Raw genomic sequence first — 17,037 nt, 5'->3', positions numbered from 1 at the left:
GTCTCCTCTTCTTTAACATGTCTCCTCTTCTCTAACATGTCTCCTCTTCTCTAACATGTCTCTGCTTCTTTAACATGTCTCCTCTTCTCTAAAATGTCTCCTCTTCTTTAACATGTCTCCTCTTCTTTAACATGTCTCCTCTTCTTTAAAATGTCTCCTCTTCTTTAAAATGTCTCCTCTTCTTTAACATGTCTCCCCTTCTCTAACATGTCTCCTCTTCTTTAACATGTCTCCTCTTCTTTAACATGTCTCCTCTTCTCTAACATGTCTCCTCTTCTCTAACATGTCTCCTCTTCTTTAACCTGTCTCCTCTTCTTTAACATGTCTCCTCTTCTCTAACATGTCTCCTCTACTCTAAAATGTCTCCTCTTCTCTAACATGTCTCCTCTTCTCTAACATGTCTCCTCTTCTTTAACATGTCTCTGCTTCTTTAACATGTCTCCTCTTCTCTAACATGTCTCCTCTTCTCTAACATGTCTCCTCTTCTTTAACATGTCTCTGCTTCTTTAACATGTCTCCTCTTCTCTAAAATGTCTCCTCTTCTTTAACATGTCTCCTCTTCTTTAACATGTCTCCTCTTCTCTAAAATGTCTCCTCTTCTTTAACCTGTCTCTTCTTCTCTAACATGTCTCCTCTTCTTTAACATGTCTCCTCTTCTTTAACATGTCTCCTCTTCTCTAACATGTCTCCTCTTCTCTAACATGTCTCTTCTTCTTTAACATGTCTCCTCTTCTCTAACATGTCTCCTCTTCTCTAACATGTCTCCTCTTCTCTAACATGTCTCCTCTTCTCTAACATGTCTCTTCTTCTTTAACATGTCTCTTCTTCTTTAACATGTCTCCTCTTCTCTAACATGTCTCCTCTTCTTTAAAATGTCTCCTCTTCTTTAACCTGTCTCCTCTTCTCTAACATGTCTCCTCTTCTTTAACCTGTCTCCTCTTCTCTAACATGTCTCCTCTTCTTTAACATGTCTCCTCTTCTTTAACCTGTCTCCTCTTCTCTAACATGTCTCCTCTTCTTTAACATGTCTCCTCTTCTCTAACTTGTCTCCTCTTCTCTAACTTGTCTCCTCTTCTCTAACTTGTCTCCTCTTCTTTAACATGTCTCCTCTTCTCTAACTTGTCTCCTCTTCTCTAACTTGTCTCCTCTTCTCTAACATGTCTCCTCTTCTTTAACATGTCTCCTCTTCTCTAACATATCTCCTCTTCTCTAACATGTCTCCTCTTCTCTAACATGTCTCCTCTTCTCTAACATGTCTCCTCTTCTCTAACATGTCTCCTCTTCTCTAACATGTCTCCTCTTCTCTAACATGTCTCCTCTTCTCTAACATGTCTCCTCTTCTTTAACATGTCTCCTCTTCTTTTAATCCTCTACAAATCCTCCGGGTGCTTTGACGTCTTCTCCGAGCAAATATTTGAATCTCCAAAGTTGAGAAAAGAGATTTATTCCAAACCCTAAAAACAACTTCACCAAACAACTTATACATGATTCTAACTTGGAGTTGAGTTGACTTTTGGCCCTGGAGCAGTGAAGCGTATCATCAGCCCCCCCCCCCCCCCTTCACCCTCAGATCTGTCAGATCCCGGCCTGCCATCACTTGTTTATATTTAAATGGCATCTCGCCTGGAGCTGAGATACTGACAGAGGTCACAGACACACAGTTGCTCTTTTCTTTTCAGCAACAGCAAAGGATCAGTTGGGTTTTTTAAACTTGGGGGTTAAAACTTTCATTCTTACTGCACCCGGTTTTAACACTGTGTGATAGTTGATCTGCTGCATTATAAATTTTCCCTTTTGGATTCTGATAAGTGATCCTGGTCTTTGCGAATCGAATGATATCGAGAACTGATCCGATTCCAGTGCATTAAAAAAAATATAGCAACTTATAGTAGACTCACACACTTTGGTTAAAGCCCTTTTCAAATACTTTATGTGATCACTAATGTTATGTAATTGACAATATGAGTTTTGCAAAGACAGTTATCGATGTTGGTGTTTATTTTTTTTTCTGATTTGAAAACTTTTTAAAGGATAAACAATGCAGAGAAGAAATGATTTATGGTTTAACGAATCCTTTTATCAGTATCAGAATACATTTTTTCCTGCTATCAGTGTCGGTCGGGCTCCGCTAGGTTTGTCCCTATAAACATTCCTGTGTTCTAGGAAGTCCACATGCAGAGTAAGTGGTAATGGAAGTAAAACACGATAAACACTAACCCATACTTTTTCTTTTTTAGCAGGTATTCAGACTTGTTCCACACGGACAAACTTTTAATACAGAGCAGGTATCAATGATATGATATCACGTCCTCATAAGACACAGTGTTTGATAAAACAATATGAGAAACCTTCTGGTCATGCTCCGGCACCATACTAAAATATATATATTTCAGTTTCATAAAAAGCTCTAAACTAGTTTTTTTTTATTGTATATGGTTTATTTACAGTGTAAATGTGTGTATACAGAGTAAAAGATCTATCAGACCTTTCTAGTTTAGAAAAACACACTCACACCTCAAATATCTAAATCATATCAAGTTTTTAAATAGTTTGGATGATTTATTGGCATTTTCCAATGTCACTGCAGTTCTGTTCTGGAACCACATCAGTGGAAAGCTGACATCAGGTTTACCACAGAAACTTCAATCGAAACACAGATACTATCGTAAACAGGCAGGTTCTGAGGATGGGCCTGTTTCCTAAATCCTCAGAGCAGAGATTTGATTGGCAGCAGCAGCAGCGGTGGCACCGGTGGCAGCAGCACACCTAGATGCCACTTTGCATTTTTATCATAGCAGCAGGAGCATAGCTGGCATCTCTGCCATACCTGAGTGAGACATGAACGACACCCAGACGTCACAGGGACCGACCCGGGGAGCGAGGCGGGCGAGGTCGCCCACAAATGATTGATGATTAGACTTCAGTGGATCCGGTGGCTCTGTAATAACATGCACCTTGGCCAAGGAGGTTACGTCTTCATTGCTGTTTGTGTGTCTGCAGGATTCTACAGACACAACTGAGTGAATTTCTTGAAGCTTGGTGGAAGCGAGGGGTGTGGGCGGGTGGATCCAGGGTCTCTTGTTTTAAATCCAAAGGAATAATTCATGGATCATGACTGAAAGAATAAAAGACATATGAAGAGGACTGATATCTGTGAGTTTGTGTTACCTGGTGCATGCTGATAGATTTTAAAGGGACTTTTGGGCCTCGTGCTCTGAGTGCCTGCTCCAGTTTACATGACAATCTGCCCACAGCTTTTCTAATTACTGGGCGGAACCAGGTTAAGCAGTGGTTATTAACTTCCATGCAGCTCTTCCAAGTTGACAAGGTGCTCTCTCTTCTTTTGCTGCATTAACGAGGACAAATAAAGACCATTTCTGACTCAGGCAAGGAGATTGTCTCTTCATGAATATCGAAGTTAGCAGAAATTCATGACAATGCAACCAAGGGAGAGACAGAGGGAGGGAGTATGAGAGGTTTATCCAGACCTGGGATCTGTGCTGACAGATCTGATCTCATGTGGACAGTGTCAGATGCGCCTAATTACCACTTGATCTAACTTCCCAGCTCTATATGCAAATAATCATGACCGTCATTTGTGCTAGTGCAGAGGTGTGTGTGTTTGTGTGGTGACGGTGTGTGTGTGTGCGAACAAACGAGCGAGAGAGAGAGAGAGATATAGACCTCCATCATTATATGTTATGTAAGGTGTTTCAAACACATTGGATTCATTGTGAAACTGAGGAGGACGTTATGGTTGGGTGGACGCTCCTCTACATGCAGCTCAGGACGGATTCGAACACACTGAAATGAACGTGGCCCAGACCGGCTCCCACTGTGGTCCGATCTCAGGACGCATCCGGGTGCATTCCGATCTAAATGAAGCGCTGACCACATGTGAATGGATCTCTCAGGAGGGAAGTCTCGGTCTGACGGGGTCAAAGTTGGTTCAAAGGCCAGAGAGAGGGGAGGGGGGACTGGTGGAAGAAGAAGAAGCAGAAACAACCACAGTAGATAAATCCCAGACATGACTCACATCCTATTAGGATCCAGCAGCCAATGAAAACTCCGGGAGAGAGGTTCCCCGAAGTTCAGTTACGAATGACAAGAGGAGATGAGCCGTCACACACTTTGTTATTAACTTGTTCCAGAGGTGCCTGGTCTTGCTCCGTCTACGTGTGTGTGTGTTTGTTTGTGTGTGTGTGTGTGTGTGTGTGTGTAAGTGTGTGTTACGCATCTTGTCAAAATGAGAGACAACATTAAGAATAAGGTGAAATCCAAAAGAGGTTGAACTTCCTCTCCGAGTTCAGTGACGTGAGAAAAGAGAACCAGAGTGGGAGGGTGTGTATGTAATTGAGCTTTTACACCAATTGTTAGTGTGTTTGTGTGTGTGTGTGTTTGTTTTTGCTATTGTCTATTGTGTTGAGTGTGACACCTCCATGTGTGTTTTGGCTGCGTCGGCCTCGCTGCAGGTACGAGTTGGTTCCGTGTTGTGTGAGGAGGAGATCACGACACGCCCATGGACACCGGTGTTTTCAAACAGAGCTCAACAGCACGGCTCCAGTGGATTCATTATCTGAATGGAGGTTTGGATTATCAGCCACAATATTTTAACCATCCAAGGTCACTGAACACTATAAGAGTGTGAAACAATGTTATATTCTCCTGGAGACGCCACAAATCTCTATGATATCAACTGTGTTTTAAGGAAAAACGTGTTTTATTCACAATGTTGATACCAAGGTAATGTTTACAGCAACAGTGAAAACCACGAGGACAATGATCGGAATGTTCAGCGTAATATTAAGACTCATCTGCAAATACGTGTCTAGATCTGTGTCTCGATAAATCTTCAAATGCATTCACAGATAATAGACAATCAATCAATCACTCGCAATTTTTATTAGTACAGCCCATATTCACAAATCATAATTTGTCTCATAGGGCTTTAACAAGGTGCGGCTGATAAGTGGCTGAAAGATGAGTCAGCACTTACGGCTCAGTCGCAGTCTGCGGCTGTTTTATATGATTTTTGCAGATCTGCTCATATGAAGGGATTTGTCCTTTTCTTCCTTAAATTATCTATGAACACATTATCCACTGATTCACAAATCTATGCACATATTTACAGATTTAATTTCCAAGTTCTTCTTCACATTTATACGCACAGATTGCCTCTTGTGTGTTTTGGCTTCTTGTGGATGTATCACTTTAAACCCGACTCCCTGGATTGTATCACAGTTTATTTCGGTCGCACCTGAAACAACACAGCCACACCTTGTCCTGTTACTGCAGAGCTACTTTCCTCTAATGGACTTGTCCTTCATTGTTTGTGTAGTATTGTGTGTTGTTAGTTGTTAATGATGATAGAGGCTGGAGGCCGTCCTGGGTGTGTGAGCTGCCGTCATTCTGACCAGCGCCAACTTGGTTTGTGAAACCAGAAGTGACCAAAGTTGGAGGATTAGGGGGTGGAGCCTAACTGAGAGCTCGAGGACAGTGCAGGCCCAGTGGCACCTGTGTCCTGCACCCATTGGACGGTGCTAACTGTCAATCACACAGAATCAACGCTAAATGAACCATAATTTACTAAATGAGCATCATGCTTGAAACTAGAGATTGAGACATAAACCCCTCAGGAAAATGTTTACTGACGTTATAAATCAAGACAGACTGACTTCCTTTAAAACCAGTGGAGTCGCCCTCTGCTGGTCATATGACAGAAGACAGGTGTCATCTGCATTGGCTTCACTTTACAGATCAGGAGTCTACCTCCATTTTATAAAAGGTCTATGATATGGAGAGATTTGCTGGAGTGCACGGAGGTGAAAGGTCAAGACTTTAATCGAACCGAGTGAGGTAGGAGTGTGTAAAATCTGCCTCTGAGACTTAATATATATTTTTGTATTATTTCCTCACACACTTGCTTGAGCACGTGCACACTCTCCAGAGCGACTCCCGCTCAGCACCAGCGGCGTGTCGACTTCATCTGCTTACACAAGAGCTTCTGCAGCTAAACGCTTTTAGACAGATTGAAGTCGTTAAACAGATTTTTACTGCTGAGCCTTCTCAGACGTGAGGTAACAGGATATTCCACTGCGGGGAGTTTTCGGGGGTGTGTGGGAGTGAAGGTAAAGTTCGTACCACTAACTCATGGCCCCCCCTTTTTTCCTCTCCACTGACGCAATGTCCCCGCAGACCGAGCAAATTCATGATCCCTGCTCGGCCTCTTTGTACCTTCACTCCTGACTTTCCTGTCCTCCTGTCTCCCACACCCCCCCCCCCCCCCTTCTTCTATGCACTTTTACAGACCATGAGCTTGTTCTATTGTAGTGGAGATATAAGTCATAGTTGTAACTTTACAACAGTTGTAACAGCTCACTCTGCTGCTTCTTCAGCAGCCATGTGGTTACTGCGTTTACAGTATTTCCAATTTCTTTAATGTCCTTCATGCTTCCTTCTTCCATTTGGGTGTAAAGAAAGAAACTCAGTGCTCATCCTCGACACAAAGAAATGACAAAAAGGAACACTACACGTTGTGTTGCTGCAAATCCGCCATTAATAGGACATGTTTGATTGGGATGCACCGGACTATGTTGGAGAGCAGAGGAGGAACTTGAGCAGCTGCAGAGATCATGTGTTTCTGTTTACATCACATCGACCCCAACGGCTTCCAGTTTCTTGACATTTACGTTTTCATAAGTTTTCAGAGTAATCAGTTCAGAGTTCAGTGCTTGTTTGAAAGCAGCTCTGCAAATTCGGGCCCCCCCCCGTGATAAACACAATGCATTTTGGGTAAAGTGACTCCTACAATCCTGCAGCTGTTACCTTATAGCGAGAACAGGGTTTGTATAAATTATTTAAACAACCGGCCACAACTATGACAAATCTGTTGTGAGTTGTAATGAAGTTGATTATCAGCTGATGTTTGTTGTGCTTGACGAGGACATCTGAGAACTGGATCCCTCTGCAGCCGGTTGAGGGGACGTCAGCGCTGTCCTGTCTGGCTTCTGTCAAACACTCATTAAGTCTAAGTTGTGTTTACAGCAGAATTCGGATAAATCGAGGCCGTCGTCAGCTACCAGCTTTTAAATGTCTCTCTCTCTCCTTCTCCTGTGTTCTTTTCCTCATCGTCCATAGGTCTCCCTCTCTTGTTTCTTCTTTCCTCCGTCGCTCTACCTTTCTCTTATCGTGGGGGAGGACAAAGGTTTATGTGGGCTGTTCATTCTGCCTCACAGTGAGGGATGGCTGCAGTGTATTGTGGGTAACAGAATCCAGCTGTGTTGCAGACTGTGTTTGTGTGTCTGCTTGTGTGAACATGTGAAGGAATGTGCGTGTGTGTGTGTGTGTGTGTGTGTGTGTGTGTGTGTGTGTGTGTGTGTGTGTGTGCAGTGTGTGCTGCAGGTCTCACGTGCACGTGGACCTGCTTCATGTCGTTTTGACGGCGACGCTTCCCTTTCATCACGTGTCCTTATCTCCACTCGTACAAATCACTCGGGACTTACTGTGTGCCGCAAAGTCTTAACAGCAGAGAACTCGCTGTCACATCTGATTATGACATTTTGACGTCGGGGGAGGGAACATAAATCCAGGTTATGGGATTACAGTGTGACGCTCGCAGGGTGAAACTGCCTATGCATGTTTTGACGTCCTAGGTTGATGTTAATATCTCAGTTGGCAGATTCTTGGCCGTGTGACATGGGCACAGAGTCTCTATCAAACCTGGAGGACCAACAGCCCAGGATAATAAAATAGACAAACTCAGATTAGGCTGGACACATTTAGTTTTTCACTCCTTCTCTTTTCTCACACTGATCTCCAGTCATTCCTGTGAAAAGCTGAGACAGCTTAAAAAATAGGAGGATTTATATGTGAAGCAGCTGTGATTGAAGTTCAGAATAGATTCGCTTTTCGGCAAATGATCTGCTCGGAATATACACACTGTGGAAACTCTGGTTCACGATGCTTCTGCTTTGCCAATTCCTTCTTTAATGCCTGACCAAAGAGATTTAGAGCGATTACATGGTTGAACTGAACAGCTCAACAACTGCTGCGACTGATAAGTGATGGAGGGATAATTTCAAAGACGATTAAGATTATGCACAGACTCCTGAAAAGTGAAAAAAATGTGCAGCGATAGACTAAATTAGAAATTAAAGGAGATTAAATATTTAGATTCTTTCCTCTCGGTTGTTATTTAGTTTTTTTTTTGTGATTGTAGAAGGTCTGCAAATGATTTTTCGAAAACTAACTAAATCAGGATTAAATTAGGAGCTGCTACACACCAGGAACAAACAAACAAACAAACATCATTTAACACATTCAATTAGTTTTTCTTTTTTAAATCACCTTCAAGTAAGAGATGCAGAATTTAGCTTTTGAAAAAGGCAGAAATCGAGGTAAATGGGAACAAACTTTACATCTTGTAAAATGTTGCCAGAATCTGAAAAGTAGACAAACATGAAAGTGAAATGTAACAATGCTGCGGTGCCGATGGGTGGGAGGTGTCTGAGAAACTGTCTTTTGTCTCACTGCCTATCTACGAGGAGGTCAGAGGTCAACTTCACCTACAAAGCCGCGGCTCTCAAGTGTGAAGGGATTCAGTTTCTTGCACGGGGAGGCTTCAGCCGGGCGGATCCTCACCGTCACGGAGGTTTGAATTCTCATCCTCTGTGATCCAAGGTGTCTCGACTTGGCTGGTCGACACATGGTTTAATCTACATGTTCTAACACACGACCAGGAACACACTGTTTACTCAGGGCTTTAAATGGCAGAATCAATTCATAGAGGGAAGATATATATCCTAGGGGTAGAGCCTGTATACTTTTTCATATCCAGACCTAAAGCCTCCATTATGCATGAGTGCGTTGTTCTTTCTTTCCTTCATTCATATTTCATTCAGTCATTTCCTCGTGAGCTTGCTTTTCTATGAGCGACTGCACCGAGACGTAAGGACATGTACCTGAAACAAAAGCACTTGCCTCGTCATGGCAGTAATACCTGGTCATCAGTGCAGCATGAGGTCGGACAGTTTCTGTGTGTGTGTGTGTGTGTGTGTGTGAAGGTGTGTGTCGCTGTTTGTGTCTCAGTGAGAACAATGCTGATGATAGCAGCTCTTTTCTTTCTGCGGCTGCTGTGACAGAGTGGTTCAGGGATAGTTGAAAGTTAAAATCAATATGTATTTCAGTTTCAAAGGTTAAACAACATATTTAATTGCTACTACTAATTAATTAGCTACAATCAACAGAAGCTAACATTAGCATTCAACCACTTCCTCACTAGCTATTCTCTTGTTGGATACTAGATATTAAAAACTACTTGTTGAGTTGAGGTACATGTCAAAACATTTCGTTCAGTTTAGGGAAGAAGTTCAGGATTTGGGGAGGATCCGTGTTCGACGTGCACAATTTGACTTTTACATTTTCTTCCCATTTCCATGTTTTGGCCCCGAGACATTGTACCAACAAGACTCCATCTGTAACTGAACTGTAATTGGAAACCGATTCATCCAACATGTCACAGAGCAGACATCACTCTGTGGTTGGCAGCGAGACATGGCAGATCCAGAGAAGTTTATTCTTCACACTCAGTTTTTTTACCATTTTGCCGCACATTTGTCAGCATGGTGCAGAGACTTTTATACCAAACAGAAAAGCACAAGACACATGTGGAGAACTTGTGTTCACAAACGAGCCAATTACAGCGTCCGGCCACATTGTTTGGTCTGTCCTGTGAGTCGCAGGTTGGAGGTTTGATCTTTTTCTGAAGTCCTGAAACGAGACTGTCAGATTTGGCAGCTTCTGGTTTATATTAGCTACCCTTGAAAACCCAGTTGTGGTTCTACACACAAAATTTCTTCTTTACCATTTAAATATCATTGATTTCTGTAAATAGTCACTTTGACGTTCCTCTCTCTTCCCTCACTTTCATTCTTCTTTGTTCTTTTTTCAGTTTGATCTCAGGTGTGACACAATATTGTAAATTCCTGACAAACCCTGACAAACCCTGACCTCACGCACTGCATGAATGGAGGTGCGGGGCCAGAGGTGCGCTCCTGACTTCATTAGCACATCCTGGGTTTCTCCTTCACTTTCACGTCACGAGTCCTGGAAAGGGCACGAGTGCAAGAGTTTACTAATGCAGACCAGGTCAGGGGGCGTGGAAAGAGGGAGTGATGGAAGCGGGAAGAAGATGAAGGAGTGACATGGGGATATGTGCTGGAATTCATTAGACGTGAAGATACTGGAAATACCAAAGATGTGACCACCTCCATGTTAGAGTGTGGTTACCAAACCGAGGGCTGTCTGGGCAGATATTTTACTCTGCACATGTCTGTGATGGATGAAAACCAGCAATAACCACACATGTCAGGGACAAGGTAACATTTACTACATCAGGCTCAAGTCGGGTTTGGACACACAAACAAAACTGTGCTGGGTTAGTTTTTTCCTGTTTGGTCATTTAAAACCTAAACCTTGTGTTACAGAATAGATCAGTGTAAACTTGAAATGTGAATAAACATTAATTTATTTCAAAACGGCCCCCCACAAGTCTGTGTGTGGCGCCTATTTCTTTGGTAACACGATAAGGCAAATATGTCAAAACATATGACTGAATGTTCGGGGTTGTGTGTGTGTGTGGGTCTCTGTGTGTTTCTTCTTACTCACAGCATATTTGCCCGGAGTATGTTTGTATGTTGTAGCCGTGTGGCTGCGGGTGTCCGACTGCTCTGCGGCAGACTGGGTTTCACGCACTGAGGACTGTGTCATAAACACAGGGAACGGGCTGAATGTGTTTCTCACTTACCCCAGGAAGGGTCACCCTGGGTGGGCTGTGTTAGCTCACGGTCTTGGTCTGTGGGTCCTGATCCCGGGGGTATCTGCTCATTAAGGATATAAAACATCAAATCCACTTTGATGGAGCAGTTAGTGTTTCTGTACACTGTCTGCCTGTGTGAGTGTGGAAGCGAGGGTTTGTTGATTAGGCTTGTTTATGAGCTCAAAGATTTAGACTTTAGGAATTACATTGAGAAAAATACTTCTGAACTTTCACACATTCATCAGTAACAGTGTCTTTTACTTCATACTGTACTTTAGTATGTGTCACTAACACCAACCGTTTTCTTTCTTGTGTCTTTCAGAGTTCCAGGCCGGACACCATGATGTTACCTTACTTCCTGCTCTTGCTCCTCTCATCAGGGCAGGTGTTGTCCTCCGACTGCCCAGCAGACTGTTCCTGCCCTCTCCAGGACTCTATATTCTGCATTCAACGCCGGTCCAGCACTGTGCCCCGTGTCCCCACCCTCACCCGAGAACTCTACATCTTCCAGAACGGCATCAACACTTTGTCCCAAGATGACTTCAGAGGCTTGGTGGAGCTGGAGATGCTCGACCTGAGTCAGAATGAGCTGGTGGAGATTCCAGATGGCGTGTTTGAGATGCTGTCAAAACTGAAGAACCTGGACCTGTCCTCGAACGACATCACCCACATTTCCAAGGGCAGTTTTTCTGGCTTGGTCCAGCTTGAGAGGCTGTATCTCCATGCAAACATCATTCAGAGTATCCATTTGGAAGCTTTTGAGGGTTTAGATATGCTCCTGGAACTCAAGCTCCAAGGGAACCAGCTCACATCTCTTCCATCGCTGCACTTCCCCAGGCTTCTGCTTCTAGACCTCAGCAGCAACAACATCCCAAGCCTGGGACCCTCAGACCTCCAGACTCCTCACCTTGAAGCTCTTAAACTGGCCTCTCTGGGGCTTACCTCTGTGGATGAGGATCTTATAACTTCCCTTGGGAACCTCCACGAGCTCGATATCTCCTCAAACAAGTTAACTGAGGTGCCACAGGCCATCAAGCAAGACTCCCTCAAGGGGCTGACCAAGCTCAACCTGGCAGCCAACCCATTTGGAGAGCTCAGGATGGAGGACTTCCAGAAACTGACAGGACTTCAAGAGCTGGATCTAAGTGGACTTAATCTCCAGGGCTTCCCACAGAGTTTCTTCCAGATGTTCCCAAGGTTGATGCGCCTTACAGCAGCTGAGAACCCATTCAACTGCTTGTGTCCATTAGCCTGGTTCCCTCTGTGGCTAACTGAGAAGGGTGTGAGTCTCGGGAGGCCTGAGGAGACTAGATGCCACTTCCCTCTAGTTAATGCTGGAAAGATGCTTTCAGCACTTGAGCACAAAGATTTTGGATGTCCACCTACCACAACAGTGCTGATTGGCTCACCCATTGGAAGCACCTCTGTTCCCAAGATGCTCACCACACCACCTGAAGCCACCCACACCAATGCTATTCCTCCTCCTCCACCTCCCAGTGAGGAAACAGTGTCCTCAAAAACAGTCAGCTATCCCCTTCAACCAGAACTTCCAGTCTCCCCTAGTTCCACCAGTGGGGAAAATGAACATCACATCTGCCCACCAAACATCTGCCTCAATGGAGGCACCTGTAATTTTGATCCATTAGGTCAACTCAGCTGTCTGTGTCCCTCAGGAACCTCTGGCCTCTATTGTGAAAATGTGGATGAAGTTCCTGAGCCACCACAACCTGCAGCAACAGAGGTTTCGGTAGTTGCCGCTGTGATGCCCGCTGAACTTGATGCCATCAGCTCACGCCAGGTGACCTCCACATCTATCCTTCTTGACCTGCATCGCTTCATTGAGACACGGCCGCACATTCGTGGGATAAGGTTAACCTACCGTAACCTCTCAGGACCTGACCACCGACCCATTATCCTGAGTGTACCGGCATCCTACCCTGAGTACACTTTGCGTGGTTTGAGACCCAACTGCACCTATTCAGTATGTGCTAGTCCCCTGGGCGAGAAAGTCCTCTCTAGGTCAAACAGCTCCGTAGAAACAGGGTCGTGTACAGAAGCTCGGACCGAAGGGGTTCCACTGACATCCTTAGAGCCCAGGGTGGAGACACAGAGCCAGGTAACATATACCCTGATCCCTGCCCTGGCTGCGTTGGCATTGGTACTGGGGTTGGCTGTGGTGGCTGGGACGATCATCTGCCTGCGGAAGAGGAGGCAGTCCAAGGCAGGAATGGAGCTGGAGCTGGGCCCAGCTGATCCCGACCCCATGGAGCTGGAGGGGATCAAGGCCTGCCTGGAGAATGGGGGAAATGGAACATTACACCAGAAGCAGCCTGAGATTGAGCGCTGTCACACTCCTCAGCCACCTTCATCCTCGCAACAAAATGGGGGCTTGGACTATGAGGTGCCATTGATGCAAGGACATTGCCCATCAAACAACAATCTAGCATCTCAAAAGCCTTCCTATTTCTAAGATGCAATAAAATACAAACACTTGGAAAGATTTAGAAGTGAGTGGGCTTACCCATCAGGACTTTTGACATCCTGCCACGGCTCGTTTAGTGGTTAAAGTCTAGTTTCATTCTAATTTCAAATAATCCTCAATTTGAAAAGCGGCACTTACTTATTTGGACTTGTCTAAATGATAGATCTATTTTCAAGACCCTAAATGATACTGAATGTTGCAGATAGAAAGCATATTGGAAATGTGCTAAACCACTGTGGGACAATAAACAGGATGTGTTTCAAACTCATCCAGCTGAGTTAGATGGTGGTGAGACCCAACCGGGTGATTAAACTAAGTGCAATCGACTAGACCGGTCTTAGTAGAGGAGTGAAAATGGAAGTGCCTTTTTGCATTGACACAACTTTATTCAGCAGCTTATTTTTTTATATAAAAGAGACTATGTGAATGAGCTGTCATCCTGTTGCTGGATTTGGGAGAAACAGGAGGAAGGTGCGTCAGGCCACAGGAGCCGAGGATATGACGGTGGTGTAAATGAGAGCTGGGACTCGCCTGGACCACAGGCCCTGGAGCAAAAAGGGGGTTTTGAACAACTCCACCTGCTCCATGGGAACTATGGAAAGAACTTGCACTGAAAAGACATATTCCCTTACCTTTCTGGTGTCCCAGTGACGAGCCGCCAAAAGACTGATGGTCACATGAGGAAATGCAATAAGAAAAAATATAAAGCTGCCTAAACTCCACATTATGTTGTTGACGTAATCTAATCTGAAAGTTTCTTCACGTGCGGATTTGGATTTTTTCAGTATCAGCAGACAATGATTTTTCTTTCTATACATCTCAAAAGCTTCTGGCTCCGCAGGAGATAACTTTGCTGTGAAAGATAAATGGACTGAATGAAAAGCCATTGTGAATTGACTTTGTCGATATTGTTTTGTGCCGTGACGAGAAGACTGTTTTGTGTAGCTGATATCATGATATTCTGTATGATGTGTTGTCTTTTCTATTGTTTGTGTATTTTCTGTTATTGTTCTTTCAGTATTGCCAATGTCAGTTGAAACGTTACGGATTTTACCCACAGTGCAAAAATGCTAAAGTCATAATGTGTTTGATAATTTCTTTTTTTGCATTGTTAGATTACATGTTCTCCTTAGAAGTAAATTACTAATTTAAATTTATGAGACCTTCTCAAATCGGCTTTCATACGACGACGAATTAGCCTCTGCGGGAAACGGCTAATATTTTGTGGCTTGCGGTGTAGACAGCTGATATCCGAGCCGAAAATCCCTTTGCTGTACACAGTTCACAGTCCGACTAGTTGCTTTTATCATTGAGTCTTTGCGCCACACAAAACACAAACAGTGATACTTTCTTTACGTGTTTACGGTTTGGACGATATGTTGACTAATCTCGGACAGTCTTCAATCAGAGCCTGCTCAAACGTGATTGGTCGAAGTAGAACATACAGAATCTGTTTATAGAGATTTAATAGAACGGCAACAAAAACAGCCAGCGGCCATCAACTCTAGGAAGTTTGAATTAAATAATTGAAACTACAACTCGGCAACAGAGTTTTTTCACCGACACACAGTCAAACTAAATCTCACCGTCAAGTGTCAGACACTCTCTTCTCTCTGCCGACGCTTCATAAAGACACGGTTCAGCCTCAGACTTCCAACACTTGGTTCAAAGGCCTTTTGCCACCGAGCCCAAACCCATAAAGCTGCACACATGTGCCGAGCAAACAAAGCAAGTTCAAAGAGATTCAAGGCAATTTGCTGGAAGTGTCAGTAACTTTGAGACACTGGTTGTTTCCTCTCTGTGTTGCCGACTGCATCCTTTTTTGAGATATAGTCTAAACAGTTCCATTTCTCCATCCATCCATCCATCCATTATCTATTCTGCTCATCCTTTTGAGGACCTTTGGGGGGGGGGGGCCTTCCCAGCTGAGTGAGTAAGAGGCGGGCACATCCTGGACATGTCGTCACCAAACTGACAAATAAAGACAAACAATCCTTCACCCTCATGTTCACAGCTACAGGCCAGTTAGCTTTGCCAGTTTACCCAACCTGCTTGTGTTTAGACCTTGGTAGGAAGCTGCAGTGCCAGAGATTTATTGCACGCAGGTGTGAGAACATGCAAACGCCAGAGAGCTGGAGTGAGTGGACAGTGTTAACCACTGTTCCACCGTGCCGCCCTTTCACAGTGTTCCCCCTGAAGCTTTGTGTTCTCGTCTGACACACTTTCCCTCTTGCTGCTTCTCGACACTACACTTTAAACATCCTGTGTTTTTGCCTAACACAAATCATTGGCGTGTGTTTTTCTTGTTTACTGCTTAACCAGACTGTGAAATGCACCATTCGGAGGAATTTATTGTCGTCCAAGTCTCGGAAAGTCACAAACATTTAGTGTTTTATTTTTTTCTCCCTTCCATTAAGAACAGATTACTGAATCCCAGGCAGGTTACCAGCGACGTGCCTTAGCAGCACTCTGAGCCTTACCGAGCTCTCGTAGAGTCAGGTTACACACTGATGTGTACTTCAGGAACAAAAGGGCCTTTATTTTGCCTCACAAGACATCGCATTTTAATACATTACAAACTAAAAATGAAGAAAGATGAAATGTAATGTAACCAGTTTAGCCAGTTTTTAAAATAAAACAGCTTTCTTTGTTCTCGGTCGTCTAAACAGCTAAAAGCTAAGATGACCTTATGTTTTCAGTTGGATTGTTCAGGTGCGTGTGTGTTTGTTTGTGTGACGTATGTGTGTAACGTGTGTGTTTTGGTAAGTTGTCGTCTTTATAATGGAGCTCATGCACTACACTGTCCAAAATCAACTCCCCATCCGCCAGCTCCTCCTCGTTCTTCACTCTGTCAACATCCCAGCAGACACAGACACAGACGCTCATATACAATATCTGCTTTCCCCCCGATATATCAAGTGGAAGACTCTGTTTGGCTTTGGACAGTGAGCGGAGGCAGGAAATGTTTGAAATACTTTCAACGTGCTTGTTACAGTTTCTTCTTCTTCTGTTTATTCAGGGGAAGCTTCTCTGTCTTATCGTTTTTCGTGTTTGTCAGATTCGTCTTTACATGTTCGTCAGATGCTGAGAAAAAAAGAGCAGTATTAAAATGCCTTAATGACAATACGCCTGTGGTTCTGTGTGTTTATTTCATGAATGGCACTGGCTGAAGGATATAAGTCACTTTTATATGTTTTATTGGAGCAGTAACGAACATGTTAACGAGCTCAGTAGCGAGGGTTTTTACAGTTTTCCTCCTTTTTGTGGATTTGAGGAATCTGGGCTTCTGTCGTTCACAAGTTTAAGACTTTTTAATAAATTTAATTTAAGAGCTTTGTCAAGTATGACAGATGAAGAAATAGATGCAGAGGATATTAATGGATGGAGATAATAACTATTTGTTGAATGTACAAGAGTGTTAAATATATATACATAAATAAGAGTGAAAAAAAGATTTAATTTCCAACAGAAGATTCCTCACACACACAGAGACACACACAAACAGACACACACACACACACACACACAGACACACACAGCGAAACACACACTGACCTGAACCACAACCTGATTACTTTATAAGGTTATGTCGGTGTGTGTGGATGGAGATCGTTTGCCGTATTTTCCGCTAATAACCAAGAACAGATGCTGATGGAAAAAAACAAACTAAATAACACAAAGTTTCCAGATGAGACGACTGAGCAGCCTTTGCCAGTGGCTGTTTTCATGTTGACTCAAC

General features: G+C 43.7%; 1 protein-coding gene across 1 annotated transcript in view; it reads left to right on the top strand.

Annotated features, from left to right (window-relative positions):
• LOC128436991 (vasorin) overlaps positions 1-16,424 on the top strand; it is a 32,242-nt gene extending 15,818 nt beyond the window's left edge. The window contains exon 3 of the mRNA XM_053418949.1: positions 11,139-16,424. Coding sequence (XP_053274924.1) covers positions 11,157-13,286 — 2,130 coding nt within the window. The 5' untranslated portion in view covers positions 11,139-11,156 and the 3' untranslated portion in view covers positions 13,287-16,424. The remainder of the gene's footprint in view (positions 1-11,138) is intronic.
• The last annotated feature ends 613 nt before the right edge of the window (positions 16,425-17,037 follow it).

Source organism: Pleuronectes platessa, chromosome 3 (assembly GCF_947347685.1).
Source record: "Pleuronectes platessa chromosome 3, fPlePla1.1, whole genome shotgun sequence".
Lineage (NCBI taxonomy): Eukaryota > Metazoa > Chordata > Actinopteri > Pleuronectiformes > Pleuronectidae > Pleuronectes > Pleuronectes platessa.
The sequence above is the reverse complement of the archived record's forward strand: the minus strand, read 5'-3'. Positions and strand labels throughout refer to the sequence as shown.